This window comes from Amphiura filiformis, chromosome 17 (genome assembly GCF_039555335.1).
Source record: "Amphiura filiformis chromosome 17, Afil_fr2py, whole genome shotgun sequence".
NCBI lineage: Eukaryota > Metazoa > Echinodermata > Ophiuroidea > Amphilepidida > Amphiuridae > Amphiura > Amphiura filiformis.
The window spans coordinates 54,461,792-54,483,442 of record NC_092644.1 but is presented as its reverse complement, the minus strand read 5'-3'; the positions used below and the strand labels follow the sequence as shown (position 1 = coordinate 54,483,442).

The window sequence follows — 21,651 nt, the reverse complement described above, 5'->3', positions numbered from 1 at the left end:
TTCATCAACACGGTTATCAGCAATATATAACTACTCATCGACACGATTATCAGCTAGATAGCTTCATCAACACGGTTATCAGCAGTAGATAGCTACTTCATCAACACGGTTATCAACAGTAGATAGCTACTTCATCACACGGTTACCAGAGCAGTGGATATAGCTACTTCATCAACACGATTATCAGCAGTAGATAGCTACTTCATCAACATGGTTATCAGCAGTAGATAGCTACTTCATCAACACGGTTATCAGCAGTAGATAACTACTTCATCAACACGATTATCAGCAGTAGATCGCCACCTCATCAACACGATTATCAGCAGTAGATAGCTACTTCATCAACACGGTTATCAGCAGTAGATAACTACTTCATCAACACGATTATCAGCAGTAGATCGCTACCTCATCAACACGATTATCAGCAGTAGATAGCTACTTCATCAACACGGTTATCAGAAGTAGATAGCCACTTCATCAACATGGTTATCATCAGCAGTAGATAGCTGCTTCATCAACACGGTTATCAGCAATATATCGCTACTTCATCGACACGATTATCAGCAGTAGATAGCTACTTCATCAACACGGTTATCAGCAGTAGATCGCTACTTCATCGACACGGTTATCAGCAGTAGATAGCTACTTCATCAACATGGTTATCAGCAGTAGATAGCTACTTCATCAGCACGGCTATCAGCAAGTAGATAGCTACTTCATCAACATGGTTATCAACAGCAGTAGATAGCTACTTCATCAGCACGGCTATCAGCAGTAGATAGCTACTTCATCAACACGGTTATCAACAGTTAATAGCTACGTTATCAACACGGTTATTTTGTACTCATTTAAATTTTCATGTTGATTCCAAATGGTTATGAAAAATTTACAATTCTAAAATTTTTTAATAAAAAACAAAATTGAAACTTGTCTGCAAAAAAAAGGATTTTTGCACATCAAAGGGCAAGTTTTTGTTGTTGCGAGCCACAACTGAGCGACTTGACCATAAAAGACTTCATTATTATACAGTGATATAGGTGATATACTAGTATGTGTATTAGGCCTAAATGTCGTATTATCAGGGCATCTATTGAAAAAAAACCCCACAAAAACATACAATTATATACAATCCAATGATCGTTCTCTGGAATTTATCTCGCGTTGGAAAAAAAACCTTTCGCACACAAAGACCCAAAACATATTATTCAAAATGGTCAGGAGTCATTTGCTAACGTTTTGACACCCCTATTTTGTTTTGTTTTTGTTTTGCAGGATAGAGGCACCACTTGCCTGAGTTTGATGCTGACATCACTATGTCTTGCAGTAACGAGGAGACCGCTCTTCGCTGCCACCACGGTGTTTGCGTGTATATATACTTCTGGTGCTTTTATTTCGAGTGTTGGCATCTATACATTGGTATATTTACCCGAACTCTTCACGACTGGTAGCGTAATATGGTCAGGAATCATAGTAAGGTTTCACCTTGTTTTTCAATTCTACACCGCAATACTATCAATATGTGATCAATGGCTGGTCAGTGACTGCACAAACACGCGAGTGCCTCCCTGTTGTCCAGGTGCAAAACCACTCCTAGAAACGCACCTAAATCCCCACAATGGCAAATTTTTCCCCTTTTCTCTGACTTTTACTTTGGTAACCTATTTCCCCGACTAAAATATTCCAGGTGTCGCCACCAACGCTATGTATCTCTCTAACATGTCTAAATGTAAAAGAGTGAATTTTAACTTTTCAAGGAGTTAAATGAGGACAACTCTAAACATGTGTTGTCCTTCATTTAACTCCTTGAACGAGTTGAAATTTACTCTTTTAGAGTGGTTTTCACTCTTTTTGAGTGGTTTTAAAGTTAAAAACACAGTTCACACTTTTTGTGTGGATTTATAAGTGAATCACTCTTTTGGGGAGTTAGGTTTTCACTCTTTTACATTTAGAGAGCCAGTGATTTCTTAAAATAAATTGAGAAAAAACTTATATATAAAATATTACATTAATATCTGCAAACAAACAGACTGTTTGAAGCAATTTACCTTATCATCATTATGTAATTCATTCATTTTTTTCAGGTCTTTTTTTCTCGGTGTATTTGTAATGGCGATATCTTGTTCTGGATCGTTAACTTTCCAAAAGGTCAGTATAATGCATCAATCAAAAATATATCTATATTCGACAAAGCGAACCTTCGACATAGCCAAACCTCTGGTACCCGGTAGCCGGGGTGCACCGCCCAGTCCGACACACCTTGGTAGCATCTTGTAAGGGCTGTGCAATAATTATGAGCCCTGGGGAGGGTAAAATTGGGGGAGGCAAGAAAATTTTGGCGAGCCAAAAGGGGGGGGGGCAAGCAATTTTTGGCAAGCCGAGAGGGGGGGGCAAGCGATTTTTGGCCTGATTTTTGGCACATTCATGGGCGCCTTTTAAATAAAACGCTCTAAAAAGGCTTAGGAAAACAGTACGGAAACGCTTTAATATGCAAATTTTCTTGCTAGCGACGCTCGCAACGTTATCTAGACCATTTAAGGTTTGAAAATTGGATCCCCGAAATTTGGCATGCACAAGGGGGGGCAAAGAATTTTGGCAGGCCGAGGGGGGGCGCATAATTATTGTACAGCCCCTAAGGGTCCATAAAAGTGGAATTTTAAGGGGTCAACTGTAGCTAACTGTAGCGTCAAAGTTAAAACTAAGGGATCCTGGACCCCTTAAACGCTTAAACTAAACGAAGGGGGGCAGGGGGCCAGTGTCCCACACTTTTTCGACCGAGGGTCTGCCCCCCGCCACTTTAATCAAACCCAGTGTGGGTCTAATACATTAAATCAAAGATTTATAAAAGAAAAATACTGTTTCAAACTTTCAATCACGAAAATGAACCTAAATTTCGCGCCTACACGTAAGACCTGTCCACAAATGGCTTCAATGTGAACCTTCATTTCACCAATTTTCGAAAATGTCCGAAAATAGTCCGAAAATGAAAACCACTGCAACAGTCCGACACGCCGCTAATTCGAGTCTGGAAAACACTGCTGCAATCCGACACTGCGCTAGTCCGAATCTGAAAAACACGACGCTAATCCGAAACTGAAAACCATAGCGCTATAGTCCGAAACTGAAACCATAGTGTTAGTCCGAAACTGAAAACCACCTGCGCGCCATTCCGAATCTGAAAAACACTGCGCTAGTCCGAATCAACATTCGGACTAGCGAAATGTTTCACAGATTCAGACTAACGCTGTGGTTTTCACTCACTGCATGCGTAGGTGGTAGCTGTGAAGAAGACATGACTTGTATGGGGATCAAGAGGAGAGAGACGGGGGAGTGTGTATATAACATAACATAACATTATGTTACTATTTTCACCGTATAGGGCATGATCATTGGTGTGATCGCAGGCGTTATCATGGTGGTCTGTATTCTCAATATCGTCCTCCTGGAGACCGTGGAATGGAAATATGGTGTACCCCCATTGCCACTTGATGATCCCGAGAAAGAACTGGAGAGGAATTTCCTCTTCTTCCTTAGTGAGTTTCAAATCGGTTAATGTTCTTTCTGTTTGTCTTACTGTCTGTCTGAATGTTATATGCTGTGTTTATTGGGGTCAGTTTTGTTTGTGAGCGTCTGTTTTAGCACCACGTTGGCCATTTTTTTCCCCAAAGAGCAAGTATTGTCTTTTAATACATTGTATATATCGAGGAGTCAGTGACACAAAGACGTAGCTCCATTTTTGCCATTCCGAGACAAATGAGATAATGATCCACGTTGATTTATGTAGTTAAGTCTATGTTTCACTGGCAATTGATTTCAATAGAATTAGGCCTAGGCTATATGTGTTTATTAGAAAGTGCTCATATTTCTGAAAATTTCATTTGCGCAAAACATGGAGTTACGTCTTTGTGTCACTGACGCCTCGATATGACGGATCACGGAATTAAGGTAAATCAAAGACTGTTTGTACTGTTTTCTCCAATCACATTACCGATTTTGTTTTAATACATGTTGGACTTTCTTATCCTTCCCCATCAGCTTGTCTGTTCAGTCTGTTCGGGACAGTGTTGGCCCTGGTAGCATCTATATGTAACATTGTGTACGCCTACTGCACCTGCTTATACCAATGAGACAGCTGGAGAAGAAACGAGATATCTTAAAGAGAAGGTTACACTTTATAACAGTGTCAAGGTACGCAAAACTAAGGTAAGCACGGTGTCCAAGCGGAACGGGCTCCGACTCATAATCGGAAGGTTGCGGGTTCGAGCCCCGGCGACGACATCGTGTTGTGCCCTTCAGTAAGGCACTTTATCTCGATTACTCTTCTCCGCCCATGCGTATAAACGGGTACCGACATTCTGCCCCCCCCTGGCTACGCCACTGTTTCACGGTGGAGACTGACCTCCGCCCTGTAAAATGCAGGTTCGACTCCTTTACCTTACGCAAAACTAATAAGCATCACCCAATACGATAGAGTATCTGATCAATCATTCTGTACAAACTCAGATATAAAGAAAAACAATACTTTAAACAATTGGTATACCAGAATGGGGACTTGAACCCCAAGCCTCACTAGCTATAGGCAAATATGTAGACTGTAAAGGATAGGTCATCCTGTCCGTATTATGTAGACTTATACTAATGTTTCCCATTTTGGCATTGTATGACCCACATTAAAGGTATTCTGTGCAAAAATTAACTATTAATGTAAGATATACTCAGTGGGCCCAAGTTGACAAGTCTTACGTTGAATTGGCGTTGATTCAATTCAACCTTAACCATGTTGACGTTTATCAATTTGTCGACCACCAAAATGATTTCAACCTATGTACATATTAATATGTTAAATGATCGACGTCGAATCCACGGTTTACGTATCAACACGTCAATCATCATCAACCTGATTTCATTCTATGTTAACAGGTTAAATTGTGGTTCAAACCCCGTACATATCCAACCCAACACCGTTCCGTTTTCAACTACATTGTACCGTGAAGTAAACGCACAACGACGTTGATGCAACGTTGATTCGACGTCGATTAGACGTTGACGCAACTTTCAAATATCGTCATTTCAACCGTTGAATGTTGAGACGTTAATTCAACGTTAACAAATCAACCCTGTACCAATTGGGCAAGCTATCACTTTGTTTTATACAGGTTGCATCTCCACGAGGTAATGCAGAGACCAAAAACAACTTGTCTAAAACTTCACGAAAGTCTGCATCTCCAGGACAATTGACACCCAGCGGTCTTCCAAAACGTCGACTGATCACAAGGTTCACAACTGGGTTTATAATAATGATATCAGTAGCGAGATATCCGTCAGTTCGCAAGGAACAGAAATGACCGCAAATAAGGTACAATCCCCGGGGTACAATCATACGATTTTGTCGATTTGTTTGGGGTATTTTAGCGCATAAACCAAACATATAACTATATAACTGATGTGGTATCAGCTATCACATACTTTTTGAATTTTGACAATTGACCTCTCCGTGTTTTAAGTAAAAGAATTTTACGAAACTACCTTAATTTCAGCCCATTCCACGGAGTCAAATGTATACTCATCATGCGCTGATGATGCCCAGATCATCGTTTTATATTTTGAATCCGTGGAAATGTTTGAAAATGAGGGAGTTTCGTAAAATTCTTATATTTCACCAACGGTGTGGTCAATTGTCAAAATTCAAAAAAGTATATGTAATACCTGATTTGTTCTTTAACCACACCAGTTATTTAATTATGTTTAGTTGTAGCGTTAAAATACCTAAACAATTAGGTTTCTGCCGATACATTTCTTTCAGGGACACCATGTATAATGTACCGTTTTACCCGGCTCAAAAATATTGCACTGCTAGCCTGTAAGGAGAGAAAGGAAAGAGAAAGAATTGAAGAAAGATAGCAAGAAAAAGAAAAGTCACACCCAACAAATCAAGTTTACAACAATTTTGTTCTTAGCCGTTAGGTCGAGAAATAAGAAAATTCGTATTTACATGTCTTGATACAGGCCTCTTGTCCATCCATAATATCCCCTGGCTTCTGGCCTGCTGGTAGTTATCAGAAAGATAATTATGTGTCGAGATAAAGACCACATGCACTATGGTAATTATTTTTTCATCTAATTTGCGCTTTTTGTTATTTTCCCTTTAGGCATTCCTCAGAGAACTTCTCGACACGCCTATGTTAGCCACCGTCGTGATCAACCCAGATCAGCCTATAGCCACTCCCGCATCCCATTGCCATCGTTCTGATTCCGGCTCCGACAAGAAAAAAGTTCCAACCATAACTGTATCAAACCAAACTCCTTATCAAAGGAAGAAGATAGGCGACAACCAGGAGGAGTCAACCTTCAGCGGTGGTAGCAAGTCAACTGTGAGTGGAAGGGACACGTCAACCTTCAGCGGAGAGCGAAGCAAAGAGAAACGGACTCTCAGTGAAAGTAGTAAAAGATACATCAACTTTCAGTGGTGAAAGCAGTCCGGATAAGTCCCGCACGAGTACCCTGAAAGGCGGATTAGATGTTCCTAAGATTAATCTTGAGGAAACCTCGTAACACGAGCGAAGTCAAAGATGTTCATACAGCATTTAACAAATTAGATCGCGCAATGAATTGTACTATTAGTCCTGAAAGAGACCTTTCAGTATTTGACCAAACTGGTTATGAAGCGGAACAAAGCAGCACGAGCTTCGAAAATATCAGCTATAGGATGACGTCCCCCGGTCAAGAGTCCAAATTAGGCCTAGATATCTCCAGTTATGATATCATTAGTGTCCCACCGGAGACAAAGTTTAATCATTCTGCTTTTGAAGTTATTAGCTTGAAGTTAGGTCAACTAAGCAGCTCTCGACTCAAAACAAGTAGCGCTAGACCGGATTCTACAACCTCTAATGGTGCCTCTAAACTAAGCTATCGGGATCTTGGAGAAGCAGGAGATGGTTATCTGACCGACGCGAGTCCGGTGAAATCCGACAGTGGCCAAATAGTACCCGACGGTGGCCAAATAGAAGTTGATGGTCGGGCTATGTCAAGTGGAGATGGAGGTATGTCCGACGGCGATCAAAACGTGCCCGATGGAAGCCATTTGGGATCTAGATCACCAGATATACCACCAGCCCCTCCCGTACCAGCAGTGATCAAGTACCGATCGACATCTTCCACGATTGAAGATATCATGTGCCAGTTGGCTAGCACTAAAATTTGAGGACATTTGATACCAAACGAGATGTCCGGCCAGATATACGTACGCATAATGAAAGTTAACTTTAATTTTGAGTCTATAATGTTTTGACAACTGTTACCATGGTTACTGAGGTAAAAAGAATGGCAAACAATGAATATAATTATTGATGCTATAAAGATAAAAACAAAAATTAAAAGAAACAACACCCGTGGTCCATTTCACTAAACTTTACGAAGCTTCTTAAGTCTCAAAATCACGACGAGTCGTAAGTTCCATTTCACTAAACCTACTTACGAATGGTACCCTTAGTAAGTAATAGTGATTTACTGCAGTGACCGTTCGTAAAGTTACGTATACGTATAAGTTACTTGAGTTACGAAGGGTTAAAAGTTTAGTGAAATGGACCCCGAGTCTCTAAGGGTTATACGATTTAGTGTTGAACCTTAAGGTTTAAGACATTATTTTGAATAATCTTATCTATATACCAAGATATCTGAAGATTTAAGATTTGTCATCTATTATATTGCTATTGCATCGAGAACGGCGTACCTTGTGTATTGCATTACCATATTATGTAACATACCCAGCAAACACACGTTTTCTTAACAATTTTGTTTCAAAATGTTTCAGTTGAAAAAAAATGTATGTATACCTTCACATCTACATGTGACATTTATTTCACTTGACTTTTACATCTTTTTCTTGCATAATTCTTATTGATGGGACCAATTGTAATATTTTGTCAAAAACATGTTGATGTCATATAACAAAATCAAACTTATGTTTGCCGTGTAATTAGTAAAAACGTTGCTTTAGCTTGTTTACGTGCATCCGGGACGTGCATGCCAGGTTTATTGATACGAAAAATGTAACGTATATACATAATTAAAGGCAATGTTTTAACATAATAACTTATTCAAGAAAACACGTATATTATTTTTCTCTAAAAATTCAAAGTTTAATGTATCGTTTCAAAGTTTATTATTATACATCTTTAGTTTTTGTTTACTTTTTTGTTTGTTTCAGAAGTGTATAAAAAATTTCAAATATTATAAAATAGACAAATATTTTCAAAATGAAAATATTTCAGATCTCAATGTGAAGATTACAAAGGTGAATAAATATATAGAAACGATGGTACTATTGTAAAATGTTTCCTATTATAATTAGAGTGTAATGGTAGAGGGCAGTATATCATTGAACATGTTGAAGAGATTCATCACGATTCTCTATATAAATTATTACTAGAGTTCTTATAACAAATCCAAGTACTCGCAATTAGTAGTGACGTTTCGCAGCCTTCATGGCGGGCTTCATGGCTGGTTGCTTCTTCTTGACTGAGCTGTCTTAGCTGCAATGTTGCCAGTTGACAATAACAGCGTATTGACAATCAGCGTATTCAAGAAATATCAACTGGTAACACTACAGCTAAGGCAGCGGTCAAGAAGAAGCAACAAGCCAGTAAGGTTGCGAAACGTCACTACTAATTGTGAGCACCTGGATTTGTTTATGAGAACTGTAGTAATAAACCAGTATTATAATTCTACCTCTTACGGCGAAGTTATTGATTTTGGGCTAACATAGCTTGTAAATTGGCCCAGTAAACACCAAATTTACCTCAGGATTTTGGGCAAAAATGGTGTACAATATATAATTTCTTACGCGCTTCGCATAAAATTGTCCCGGTAAAAAACGGACCTTTTGTGATGCCGTTTCCCGCCAAATGTCTCAAATTGTTTGTCTATTTAAACGATTCAAATTTTCCATAGCCAGGATGTTTCGTTACCTTGGTAACATGGTGAACGATTGTTTTGCAATGTTACCCATGTAACGAAATGTCCTGTTGCAACTTGTCATTTTTCTGAATTTGTTTTCCACGATAAACAATTTAAGACCATTTTGGTGAAAATCGGACAGACCGGTAAACATGGTAAAACTATATCAACTCGTCGATCACCAAGGTCATCATGTTAACCGGATTTCAACTTGATTTGAAATGTTGTAGACGGCAATTAAAATCACATGAATTCCAAACAAGTCGCAGTTCCGTTCACACGGTTGGTCCGTGGATTTTATACCACTATTTCGATGCCCGAAGTGCACGATGTTCTGAATTGTGTTCATGACCCGGTGGGTTCAGTTTGTATTTAAAGGTAGGATGTATGACCGTTCCAGGATTTGAAAATGACCCCTATTTCACGGGGAATCGAGGACATTTGCAGCAATTTTACCCCCTATTTTGCGTGAAATCAAGGAAAATTTGCCCCCAAATACCTCCCCTATTTTTATCATTTTGAGGCCGCATTTTCATTTCACCCCCTTATCACGAGGAATCAAGGACATTTTTCCGAAATAAATACCCCTATTTTTACCATTTCAAGGACACTTTTGAATTTGCCCCCTATTTCACGGGGAAATGAGGACAATAACGAAAACTGTAGCGGTAAAACACGGACGAAAGTCCTAGAAATACACCCTATTTTTCATTTCAAGGACAATTTTGCTCCAAAACACCCCTAATTTAAACAATCGCGAACAATTTTGTCCTCGAAAATTCCGCGGACATTTCTTGAAAAGTACCCCTAATTGGAACCGTCATGCGTACACATTGTCAGTGAAGACTGAACCCACCGGGGTTCATGATTGTAATTCTCTTTATTGTGAAAAATATAAGTATCTTTTGCATCCAAATATCGGTTTCCCATAGTTAAGTACAGTCGTCGTCACCCGAATCCATCCAAGCTATGGTCAAATTCATGCTAGGAATCTGATCACATGATTGGTATCCATCAGGATAGATGGCACGCTGGAAGACGTCATTTTGTACTTGTTGAATGTCATCTCCTGAGTCGCATAAGATCCTGGCTAGACTGTGTTTCTCCAATTCTATGATTTGGTCTGATGTGAATTCTCCAGAATGTTGATACCAATATCTGTAATGATGGATTAATGTTTTAAAAGATGATATTATATATAATTGTAGATAAAAAAGGTTTAGGATGCAGAAAAACCCATCACACAATATATATCATTCTTAATGAGTCATAACGCGAACATAACGACAGACCTGGACAGGCAAAGTCGGCAATCACATCTCTAGGTCAACATGCTTGACCATTATTCCATTCGTTAAGCTTTAATTAAAAGTAGAAATTGCTGGATTTTGGGAACATTTCACTATAATTTTCAACGAACGTGTCCTGACTTTTTTTGCATGCACAACTATCGAATAATGTTAATTGCTTTAAAAAAAAAGCGCAGTGATTTATATTGCGCTACGCACAGGCACAACGCCTAGACGTTGATCCACAAGCCTCAGCACACTTCATGGTTGTCGCTGACCACTACGGCACCACATCATTCCATAAACCATTTAACAACAAATCAGGGACTTTGCTGCTACAAGAGCGCATACCCTAGACATTCCACAAATAACCATCGCAACCAGGATCAGCTCCCCGAGTTTCGTACGGGTTACAACGAGACAATTAGCAGTAAGTTCCTTTTATCAAGTCAAGTCAAATCAACTTTTAATCAGATTAAAGTTGAAATCTTTGATCTTTCATCAGCAAAAGTGAGACTGTGATGTGTATCATCAGGTCGGACAATATATTTTATACCATGGAGACTTTTACGAGCAACTTTCGTAAATTGGCGCTTAAACTTCCCCTTGTCGCCGATATTGTGCAACATTTACATGGACCATCTGGAAGAACTAGCGATCGCAACCATGCGCACCATCCTTTTGTGGTGGTGTCGGTATGTAGATGACACTCACTGCAAACTCAAGAAGTTGTTTATTTGCAGGAGTTCGGCAACCATCTGAATTCCCTGTATCAGGATATTAAGTCACTTTTGCTCTCGCTGTCCCAAATGGGCAATAGAAAAAACAACGCATCCAAAAACACCTAAGCAGTCTTCAGCAGTTGATAAACGCCCATTGTAAGGTAATTTTGTGCTACTTTATGTTCAAGGAACCTCTGAGGCTCCAACTTAAGAGGACTTTCAGCACATGCGGAGTTAGGCAAATCCACACACTGGGACAAATGCTTGTGTCTCCGGCAAAGGACAAAGGGTCCTGTGTATTACATCACCTTTCAAGGACAAATTACAGTGTTGAAAGCTATCAGCATGTACCTTAAAAACGCAGTTTCTATAGAACGGAGGACCCGGACTGAGGACCAAGTTCTTTGAAATCAGATGTCTTAAACCACATCCACATTGAGTCACCTTGACATTTTTGTGAACTTAAACCAGATCTTGGACAGAGATCACAGATGGTTTAAACGAGGCGCCAGAGGCGTCAAGGTGGCAGTTCATGATCAAAGTAAACATGTCTCAACGAAGACGGGGAAGGTAAACTTACATGAGTATACTAGACTGTGATCATGTCCAAGGTCAAAAGGTCACGACGTGATGATACACATTACAGTAATTTATACAGTATGAATCTCGCTGATGAAAGAGATGACGAGCCATCTGAAAATTCTGAGGTATGAATAGTTTCTTGTGTTTGAATCAAAAAGTTTTTTTAAATCTTACAAATAAAATAAAAAGATCTTTCGACTGAATCAAAAGTTTTTCATTCAATATACCAACACTTTCATGAACGTCAACTTTTAATCAGATAAAGGTCAATTGTGGTTTTTTATATAGTTACAGTACACAAAATATAAGAGTTTTGCGTAAAAGATGTCTGGGATCAGACTTACTTAATATACGTACCGATCTCCTGTTCTCCAAGAACGGAACTGGTGAGCTATAAGGCAAGTAAATGTTGGTCCCACTATACTATCATACCACGGGTCTTCCACAAGCCCAGCGACGAATAAATCTATATTGTCCGGATGCCCATAAAGATCCTGCAGCTTCTGTCGCAACTCTGCATTCGAGATCTCATTGGCAAGATCATCAAATGTATCTGCAATGGGAAGATTACAGAATTGTCGCCATTGGTTATAACCTGGCAGCCCATGATCTCTACCACGTTGGGTGTTAAGAGATGCCAAGTCAAAGGCCACGTGAGTTGTTAATTTGAAGAGACTCTCTGTGACTTCTTCCGACATGATTTCTGCAGGATCCATGTTCTTAAGAGCTGTTCCGAACATTCCACGTAAAACAGGGTCAATGCTGCCTTCATTGACTATCCTGAAGGGACAGAAGGCGGCGTCGTGCAATAAAAGATTACCATCAGATGATTCGTTAAAGTCAGCACCAAGGCGCACAACTGTAGGGGAAATCTGCCCATGTCCAAATCGGAAAGCAGCGGTTGCGAATGAATTGACAGTAGATGCTTCAACCAAAGGTTCATAACCATTATAGCTACCAAGTAACTCCATTCCTTTAGAGCCAACTATTTTCGGAAGCCAATGATCAAATGAGATGATTTGGTGCAATGCCCCAACAATCTTCCTAGCTTCTTGATATATCGTCTCGCCATTCCAGTGAGGATTGATTAGTTTCAATTCATCAGCTATTCGGTTATGTTCACGGACCCAAACCGTATGAATAGCTATCAAACCAAGGTGCTCATTGGCTCTGACATCACCGGCGAAGAAGCAAGGAATGCCTGTATCATCCATTGTTGGACGATTACATCCTTGCGCCATCTGGTGTTTGAAAGGTAACAACGTTTTGCTCACTTTGCCATATACATTCACTGAGATACCTGTCCTTAAGTGTCCCAAATCTGTTGTTAAATCACGCAAATACATGGCTCGCTCTTCTGTACTTCCATAAACTGTTGAAGCATCTACGTAAGATGTCACGGAATTCAGTTGTTCTCTGGGTTCTAAATTACACACACGAGTTGACCTGGTCAACGAGATACATCCATCGTCTGCTAGCCGCGAGTCATTATTGGAAGCAAATATAGGAAAACAATATGGCGCCTTCTGAACGCATCTTTCCTGACAAAGTGAGTCTGTTTTCGGGGTTAGATCCGTGTCGTGATCAAAATATTGACCCCAGACCATGACTAAATCCGTGTAGTTTTCATGTAATGTTATGTTAGGTGTAGCCATGATTTCTTGTGACACGAGCCTTGCACTAGGTTTTGTAAAACCATTATACGTCATGTTATGATTCCAGCCAATTGGCGTATTAATTCCATCCTCGTAAATCGGTTCAAAAAGGCGCTTGAAAGGTATCTCGGACGCCCCCCATAATGGCTAGTGGTCGTTGTTGCAAGTGCCGTCGTAGGTTCTATATTTTTGTGCGCATGTATTTGATGAACAATTGAAAGTAGTGCGTCTCGTGAGGCATACTTCTGTCGGTTCCGGTGTGGTAGAACCTGATAAAAATAAAAACATAACTTAGTGAAGCATAAAACTTGAAAATCATTATAATGGTGTGCTTAGATTTGCCTTACACCATTCTCCAATACATGAAGGTCGCAAATATTTTATTATACATTATTGCATGATTTTGAACTATATTATTTACCGGTATATACGTATGTATCCTTTGTAAAAGACGCAAACGGGTGAGGGTCCAAATGGCAGTTTTTTGTGGGGAAGGGTAGCGGTTGCCCATTCCCTTAGGGGTTACAATGGACCAATCTACTATACAGGCTGTATCAGAATGATACCTACCAATTATGATGTTGATCACCATGATCACTGTTTATCGAATAGCATGCATATCTTCCAAATGCAAGATTGGATAGTGTGTTTTCATACAAAACGTTTTAAAACGTGTTCAAGACCTTTATATAACCACATGTTATTTAAAAAACGTTTTTACCAAAACCAAAATCCCAAATATAACCTGTTTAAAACGTTGTTGTGTTTGTAGTACTTACCACCATCAGAAACGGCAGGTGTTGCTTCTTGTTGCTCAGATACTATTTCGTTTGGTTTGTCGACAGTTTCCACAAGCGTTACAATGCCTACTACCAATCCAGCCAGAGCGACTAGGCCAACCGCAACAACTATGTAGAAAAGATAGAATTGAAATGGTACCATCTTAAACATTTTTGTCCGCGGTTTTGGATTTAGAAAAGCTTTCTCGTTTAGTATTAACCCGAGTATTAAGCTCATAAGAATTCATAGATGTCATAGATGGGCATAACTAGTCGGTACTTGTAGGATAGGAACACTGTTAAATAGATATCAAGTGCAGTCTGGACGTTTGCTAACCCGGAATCAGGTTGTTATTTCTAATACACGCGATTCCAGCGACCTTTGTAGGTGTGATGATTTTACAGGGTTTTCATTAGATTACACTATCCATGCATGAAAATGACAACTTGCTTAGGCTAGGTCTACTCTATTATAGTAGCTTACGCGATTAACATTTAACAAATAAGCTGGATTGATGTTTTTGCCGATTTATCTATTCATTGGTCAAAAGAACAATGTAATCCGATTCTTTGACTAAAATGGTGTAATTTCGCTGAAAATTCCGTTTACGCTGATGCCGCGGAAAACATGTTGTTTTGGCGTCACCATTAGATATTATCGGGAGGGGCATAGGGAGTTAGGGTCAGGCAGAATTTTCCCCGTCTTCGGCCGCTTTTTTTCTTTCGCAGCCTTTGGCGGCAATTTTTTTTTCGCCGCCGAAGTAGCGAACTTGTCTTTTTCAATTTTAATGTATACCTTTATACAGAGTTGGGTAGGGAATTTTTTGCGCATCAGTGAGGCAATTTTTCCGTCTCACTAGTGAACGAAGTTTTTTCTTCAAAAACTCCCCCCACACCACCACCACCCCACCATACCTAATGGTAGGCCTACGTCTATTATGTCGACATCAATGCTCGTGCTGCGCGGAACAAAAAAATATGTTTGATCGAGAATCGGAATTTTGATTAGTTTCCGGGAGTAGTTCTGAGTGACACGCAGCCCTGATGACGGAGTTGATGCCATCAATTATCTATAATAATCTATAATAAATTACTGAGTTTGGCAAATTGGTGAGGCTAAAAACCTTTACGGTTTACATTATTTCGGAAAACAGACTTTTGCGATGCGAAGAACAAGGTCGTGTGCATTTCAATAAAATGTTGAATTTTGTTTTTGTTTACGTTAAGGGGGTCAAATTAAGTTAATTAGTTTCAAAAGCACTGATATGAAAGGGCCTTTCGGCCTAATTCACCCCAACTATTCACCTATTGGGTTGCTGTTTAACATGAACACCCGCAGATCCTTTGGCTGGTCTGATATTGGGTCACTCATACCATTACACAGTAGAAGCAATTAACATGTATTGTTTATTCAACTAATTTGTCAACATTAGCGTGTATTCAGTGTTCAAATGGTGAGGGGAGGGGTTATCAACTTATTACCAAAAAGTGCCAAAAAGGCGTAATTGATTTGATGGTGATAAAATTATCATAGTACAGAGTGTCCGTCCGTCCGTCCGCGCGCTATCGCGTCGCGCGGAGCGCTTTCGCTGAGTCCGCGCGCTTTTGCGTCGCGCGGAGCGTTTGCGTTTAGTCCTCGCGCTATCGCGTGCGCGCGGATCGCTTTCGCTGAGTACCAACGGCCGCAGTGTGTGCAACTGAAAGCATAGACATATCGTTCTTGTTTGTCTGGGACTGAAAGCATTAGGCCTAACAGTGTGACTACCATGTGCATCTCATCGGACCAATATGCCTATTTTAAACACATATTTCAATACGGAACGCGTGCATACTAGGCCTATTTCAGAAAAAAACATGACTATTTCCGGGGTCATCCAGAATGGTTAACATTAAAATAATCAGTTATGGTAAGGCATTATAACCCGTTATATAGGCGTTATTGCGTTTACTAATTTCGGGGTATTTTCGGGATCCTCCTTGGAAGACGTAGGCCTAGGCGCTAGGCCTATATCATAGTAGTCATGGTAGTTAAAAAGGTCAGGGCAGGTATATTGGTAACGGGTGTTGGGCAATTAGAGATAATAGGCCTAGGCCCAAGAACTGCGCGACCCGAGAACCGCGAAATCTAGTAGTATATAGTTTGAACTGATGCATGCAGTACAATACGGCTGTTCACTTTTTTTAACGTTTTGAACAATTGGAGAAAAATATGAAATTCAGATAATTTAAAAAACAAAACAGGGCCAAATTTGCTCAGCATAGTTATAAAGTTTAAAAAAGACATGGTTACAACCAAATCTGAAAGGCAAGGTCATGATTATGTGGGTACAAACCCGCTACCCATTAATAGCAATTTCCCGGCTTTCATGTCAAAGAACAGTGTATTTGAATTGTTTCAAAATAAAATCAAAATGCCCCAATTTGTAATCAAATCCATAAGAATCAAATATTGCAATAGACACATGATAGATATGCCTTACATTTTATAATCTTTCATTGTTTACTATGAAGAAAATTACATCCAAATGTCTATACTATATCAGCCAATGGACACCCATTCCTTTTTAAAGGAATTTTTATTTGGAAATTATTTTCTTTTAATATGGTTAGAGGGTTGACATTCTTTTTGTGCCGGGGTCCGGGGTGGATGAGTTAGCAAACCAACTCACCTTTGACTCAGGAGGCGGTCAACCCTAGTAACACCCGGCCTGAAAACATAACTTTCAAACGTTGAAAACCTCTTTTGCAGTTGGCACATGGTGTTTCTATCAGTTATCTCTAGTGTCATTTGACTATGGCAACACCAAGTACATCGCCTGATTCATCATTTGGGAGTGCAGTGGCAGAAAAATGGCCAGTTAGCCAAAAAGTGGGGTGGGCGACATGTCCCCGTGTCCACCCAGGATTTACGCCCATGCGGCCTCGACTCTCAATGTTTTGTGGTGTTTTTTCTTTCATTTTTGAAACTCAACTTTGACCACAATTTTCTCAAAAACATGTTTAAGTAATTATCCTGGATTATAACTCCAATCCTTGATCAGTATCCTTGTACCTAACATAACCCTTATGCTAAAGAAAGTCATACTACAATTAACGTGATTGTGCAATTTGTAAAATAAAAAGACGACAACACTTAAGTTCAACTTATTTTAAGGGATCGGATAGCAACGTTTGCACAGTAGGGCCTATTTATTGTGGGACTTGAGAGCTCATCAGACATATCAAATTACATTCTGAATACGAGGACTGTCCTTCTGATATCAAATAATTATAATTTTTTGGAATTCGTGATGTAATACAAAGTTTATGGCAAATTATTAAAAATTGATATTTTTGACATTTAACAGGTCTAAAATTCTTAGGTCTTTTGGGGACAAAATTGATGATTGGCTTTTCTTCCCAGCTACATACACTTTAAGTACATACAATTAGATTTAAATAAATCCAAGCAAGGTAAATCATCCACAGTAAAGTGCTCAACCAAGAAGGGAGCTGGATTATTTACAATTAGATTTATAAAGTTTACTTCAAGGACTGTTAAATATTAAAAATATCAAAAATATAAATTTTTAATAATTTGCTATAAAATTTGCATTATATCGCGAATTTAATATATATAAAAAAAAATCAAAATTGTTTTATATCAGAATGACATTCCTCGTATTCAGAATGCAATTTGGTGTGTCTGATGTGCAGGATAGAGTAAAACCATTGCGTGTTATAAAATAACTGTTTTTATCAAAAGTTTCCACGAGAGCAGAATAACACAGTTTTTATTAAACAATAGTTTTTGTGTGCCTCGACAGCACTGAAACTCATCTACTATTTCCATGCTGAAACACAGGCTGAGAACACAACTTGAAATTGGAAATGCTATCCACACGTTGTGCTATTTGAAATGCTAATAGTCACGATAATGGAAATTATAACATACTGATATACAAAACTTTAACAAAGTTAATGTATAGCTTGTGGAAAAGAAACGGATAAAAGAGATAAGCTTGATTGCCGCGATCAATCGACACCCAGCAAACACAAAACGTTTTCGACATCATTCGCAAAAGGTTATAAAAGGTTGTCAGAAAACGTTTAAATGTCGGGTTATATAAAGGGTATATTAAGAGTATAAAACGTTTTCATAACCTTGAAAAACATTTCTTGATAATCTACTGCTCAGCAAACAAAAATGTTTTACAGAAAACGTTTAAATGTCGGGTTATATAAAGGATATAAAAACGTTTTAATAACGTTTTAATAACATTACAAAAACATTCTTGAAAACTTGATGCAAAACATTCCAAACAGAATGTTATTTTGGGTTGAAAAAATATTTTGCGAAAAATGTTTGCCCAAAATATTTTCAATAACGTTTTAAAAACGTTTTCATGACCTTTATATAACCCGACATTTAAATGTTATTAAAAGGTTTTGAAAAAACGTTTTAAGAACATTTCTGTGTTTGCTGGGTTCAAATATTTTAACATAATGTTATTTAAGTATTGACACAATATTTGGCAAAAATGTTTGCAAAAATAGTTTACAATAACATTTTTTGAAAACATTTAAAAATATTGTTGTAGTGTGTTTCCATATAAAACGTTTTAAAACGTTATCATGACCTTTATATAACCCGACATTTTAATGTTATTAAAACGTTTTACCTAAACCAAAAGCCAAAATATAACTTATTTAAAACGTTTTTAAAACGTTTTTGTGTTTGCTGGGAAGCTTGATTGCCGCGATCAATCGACAGTTGCAGTTGCAAGGTAAATTGAAAGTTTGGGAATTGATAGTTTAATGAACTTAAAGTTTGACACTATTTTAAAGTGTTGCGATTTGGTAGTTCACATCATCTTGGGAATGGTAGTCAGCTTTGGCAAAAATCGCATTGCTCATTTCATAGCGAGTGTGTAGAAGAATTCAAATATCACAGATATACTTTTGTAGGTCCTGTGGTTCTTGAGTTATGTTGTAGGAGGGCTGAAACACCTGCAACACTTACAACTGATTAACAACGATAAATCAAGCAAGGTTTGAAAGTATATGGTTTGTAGAATGAACTTTTGCAAAACATCAAAGTGTTATTTTTCAATAATATATTGATTTACATAATGAAAATCGGTATTTTTTGGCTGTTTCGACCAACAGTACCTTGTCTACCCTTAAGTTCCAAGACACACCATAATCTCCTCCCAGTGTTTACCACTCCACGTATAATACGAAGATGAGCTAAGAAGGGAACAAAAACGAGGCACTGCTCAAAGATTCGGGTGACACTGTTCAAAGTCAACAAAATGCGCTACGCACAGGCACAACGCCTATACGTTGATCCACAAGCCTCAGCACACTTTACAGGTTGTCGCTGACCACTACGGCCCCACATCTTTGCTGCTTCAAGAGCGCACACCCTAGACATTCCACAAATAACCTTCGCAACCAGGATCAGCTCCCCGAGTTTCGTACGGGTTACAACGAGATAAATTAGCAGTAAGTTCCTTGTCCAGGGGAATTTCAAGCTAACTCAATTTTTTCTACGAGAGCGTACTAGGCACCGCCAGGGTTTGAACCCGCAACCTCTCGCACCATAGTCGAACGCCTTAACAATTGAGCTAACCTGACTGCTAAGAGACCAAAGAAGATGGCTCTCATCTTTTCTGGTGATACGCAGGATCGACATCGCGCCTTTTAATAAAGTACACCAACTTACCCACGAAGACAACAAAACGGAGGTTTCTAGCAGAATTCTTGGAGCTTTCAACAGGGACAAGATGAGACTGACTTCCATGTGGATATGATCCCAGAGGTGTCACCTGCGTGCCTGACTTCCATGCTTTCTTTCTAGAATCCATGTCGCGGGAGATATATAGATATATATATAGCTGCCTTTTCACTCGCTTGCTACTGATGAATTGAAACTGATCCTCGAGAAATTGTCAAAGCTCCTCCTTGCCCTCAAATTATCCTCAAATTAAAAACCAATTTCCTGACGTGCATTAAAGTAATGTATTTGAATTAAGCAAATACAAGACGAAGCTTAAGTCAGACATTGTCAGAGAACATAAGATGGTGACCTTTACACTTAAGTGAAAAACGCTAATATGCCTGTTTGTAAGGTGTATCTGATTGTAACGTCTTTATTCGTCGTTTTGTTTCCCGCAAGTTTCAAGGCAACTTATACCAGAGTCAATTTAAGAATTCTTTATCATTAATAAAGACATGTGTCAATAAGAGCCCGATCAATACAATGATCAAATATGGTCTTTTTTGTGATCATTATTATATCAAATATTGGTAATCACGGATGTGTATCTTTTGATATTGATCTGTTGATAGAGCTGAAAGTTTAGGTGTTTGACTGTAAAATGCTTAGTTTCACTCGTTCTATTATGCAGTGGTCCAGTCGCATAGCCAGGATATTTTCAGGGGGGGGGGGGCGTATTGCGCCAATAAGTTCTTTATGTTCCCTTTGGTTACGTCACTCATCTACTTACCAATAATTGATTGACGACTTCGACATTTATATCTTTTTATCTTAATATTTTAATTGGAGAAACAACAGATAGTATAATATTCCCAAAATATGATTGACACGAATAAAAATGCAATTATTAAAAGATATTTACATACCACAAACCCATCTTAATTTTATCATATAGTATCGAAATTGATTATAATTATTTTATTATAGAGCTGTATCGATGACTTCCGAGGGTCCTCTCCGCTTCAGCTATTATTTAAACCATAACAATTTAGTTGAGGTCGATAGATATTGGGCCGCGATCTTAGGTTGCATTTCAGCCTTGTCCAAAATTACCATGATCACTATCACTGGAACCAACCAATCTGTCATTGCACCAACTATTATTCAGTCTGTATAATTATTTTGGTGATCTCAATTTCGATCATTTTATTTGTTTACCGTTTTATCTCAAGTCATAGCGAGCGTGTAGAAGAATTCAAATATCACAGATATACTTTTGTAGGTCCTGTGGTTCTTGAGTTATCTTGTAAAGAGGGCTGAAACAACAACACTTTTGTAAAATGCACATAACTTGTTAAAACTACAATAAATTAAGCAAGTTTTTAAAGTATATGATTTGTAGAATGAACTTTTGCAAAACACTAAAGTGGTTTTTTTTTTCAATAATATATTGATTCAGATAATGAAAATTGATTTATTTGGCTGCTTCGACCGAAAACCCTTAAATTGCAAACCACGTGTGCACTGCAATGATTCGGATACATGTAACGCTCTTTCAAATTTAAGTTACTCATCTTGAGTGCTCGAACTTCATTGCTGTGAGACTTGAGGTGTTGCAATTTTAGGACACCCTGTATTGTTCAAAAAGGTTCCGCCATTCTTCTTGGCGGTTCCTCAATACATTATCACGACGACTCGAATCCTTTTATCACTTAAATATAACGTATGGTTTTGTTTTTTGTCTTGATCCGCTCGATATTTGATTAAGTCACCGCTATTCCAACATTTACTTTTGTCAACAGGCCAATATAGAATATCTTTCGTAACTTTTTTGTTTCCGTATTTGCAATCGGGTATCGTACCATGGTGTAATATGTCCGTATAGTTGCCGCATTTAAAAGGTGGGGCTATATTGGATTAATTTTGTAAAATAAATATTTGAAACCTCTGTCCTCAGATCTCAAGATTAAC

General features: G+C 38.6%; 2 protein-coding genes across 2 annotated transcripts; one reads left to right on the top strand and one right to left on the bottom strand.

Annotated features, from left to right (window-relative positions):
* The first annotated feature begins 2,085 nt into the window (after positions 1-2,085).
* Positions 2,086-7,304, top strand: LOC140137995 (uncharacterized). The gene is made up of 5 exons (XM_072159825.1): positions 2,086-2,145; positions 3,377-3,530; positions 4,033-4,185; positions 5,154-5,353; positions 6,147-7,304. Exons 4-5 carry the CDS (start codon positions 5,339-5,341, stop codon positions 6,465-6,467), a joined length of 336 nt encoding a protein of 111 aa, XP_072015926.1. The 5' UTR covers positions 2,086-2,145; positions 3,377-3,530; positions 4,033-4,185; positions 5,154-5,338; the 3' UTR covers positions 6,468-7,304.
* Positions 7,305-8,567: 1,263 nt separating this feature from the next.
* On the bottom strand, positions 8,568-20,145 carry LOC140137994 (peroxidasin-like). The gene is made up of 4 exons (XM_072159824.1): positions 19,687-20,145; positions 13,980-14,108; positions 11,903-13,469; positions 8,568-10,110 (listed from the first exon to the last, which is right to left on the bottom strand). Exons 3-4 carry the CDS (start codon positions 13,252-13,254, stop codon positions 9,885-9,887), a joined length of 1,578 nt encoding a protein of 525 aa, XP_072015925.1. The 5' UTR covers positions 13,255-13,469; positions 13,980-14,108; positions 19,687-20,145; the 3' UTR covers positions 8,568-9,884.
* Positions 20,146-21,651: the final 1,506 nt, after the last annotated feature.

Bases quoted from the DNA above. Each gene is read 5' to 3' on its own strand.
- LOC140137994 (XM_072159824.1), bottom strand. From the start codon at position 13,254: ATGACGTATAATGGTTTTACAAAACCTAGTGCAAGGCTCGTGTCACAA. The intron at 10,111-11,902 runs GTACGTATATTA...CCATCATTACAG, and splicing joins TCTTGGAGAACAGGAGATCG to ATATTGGTATCAACATTCTG.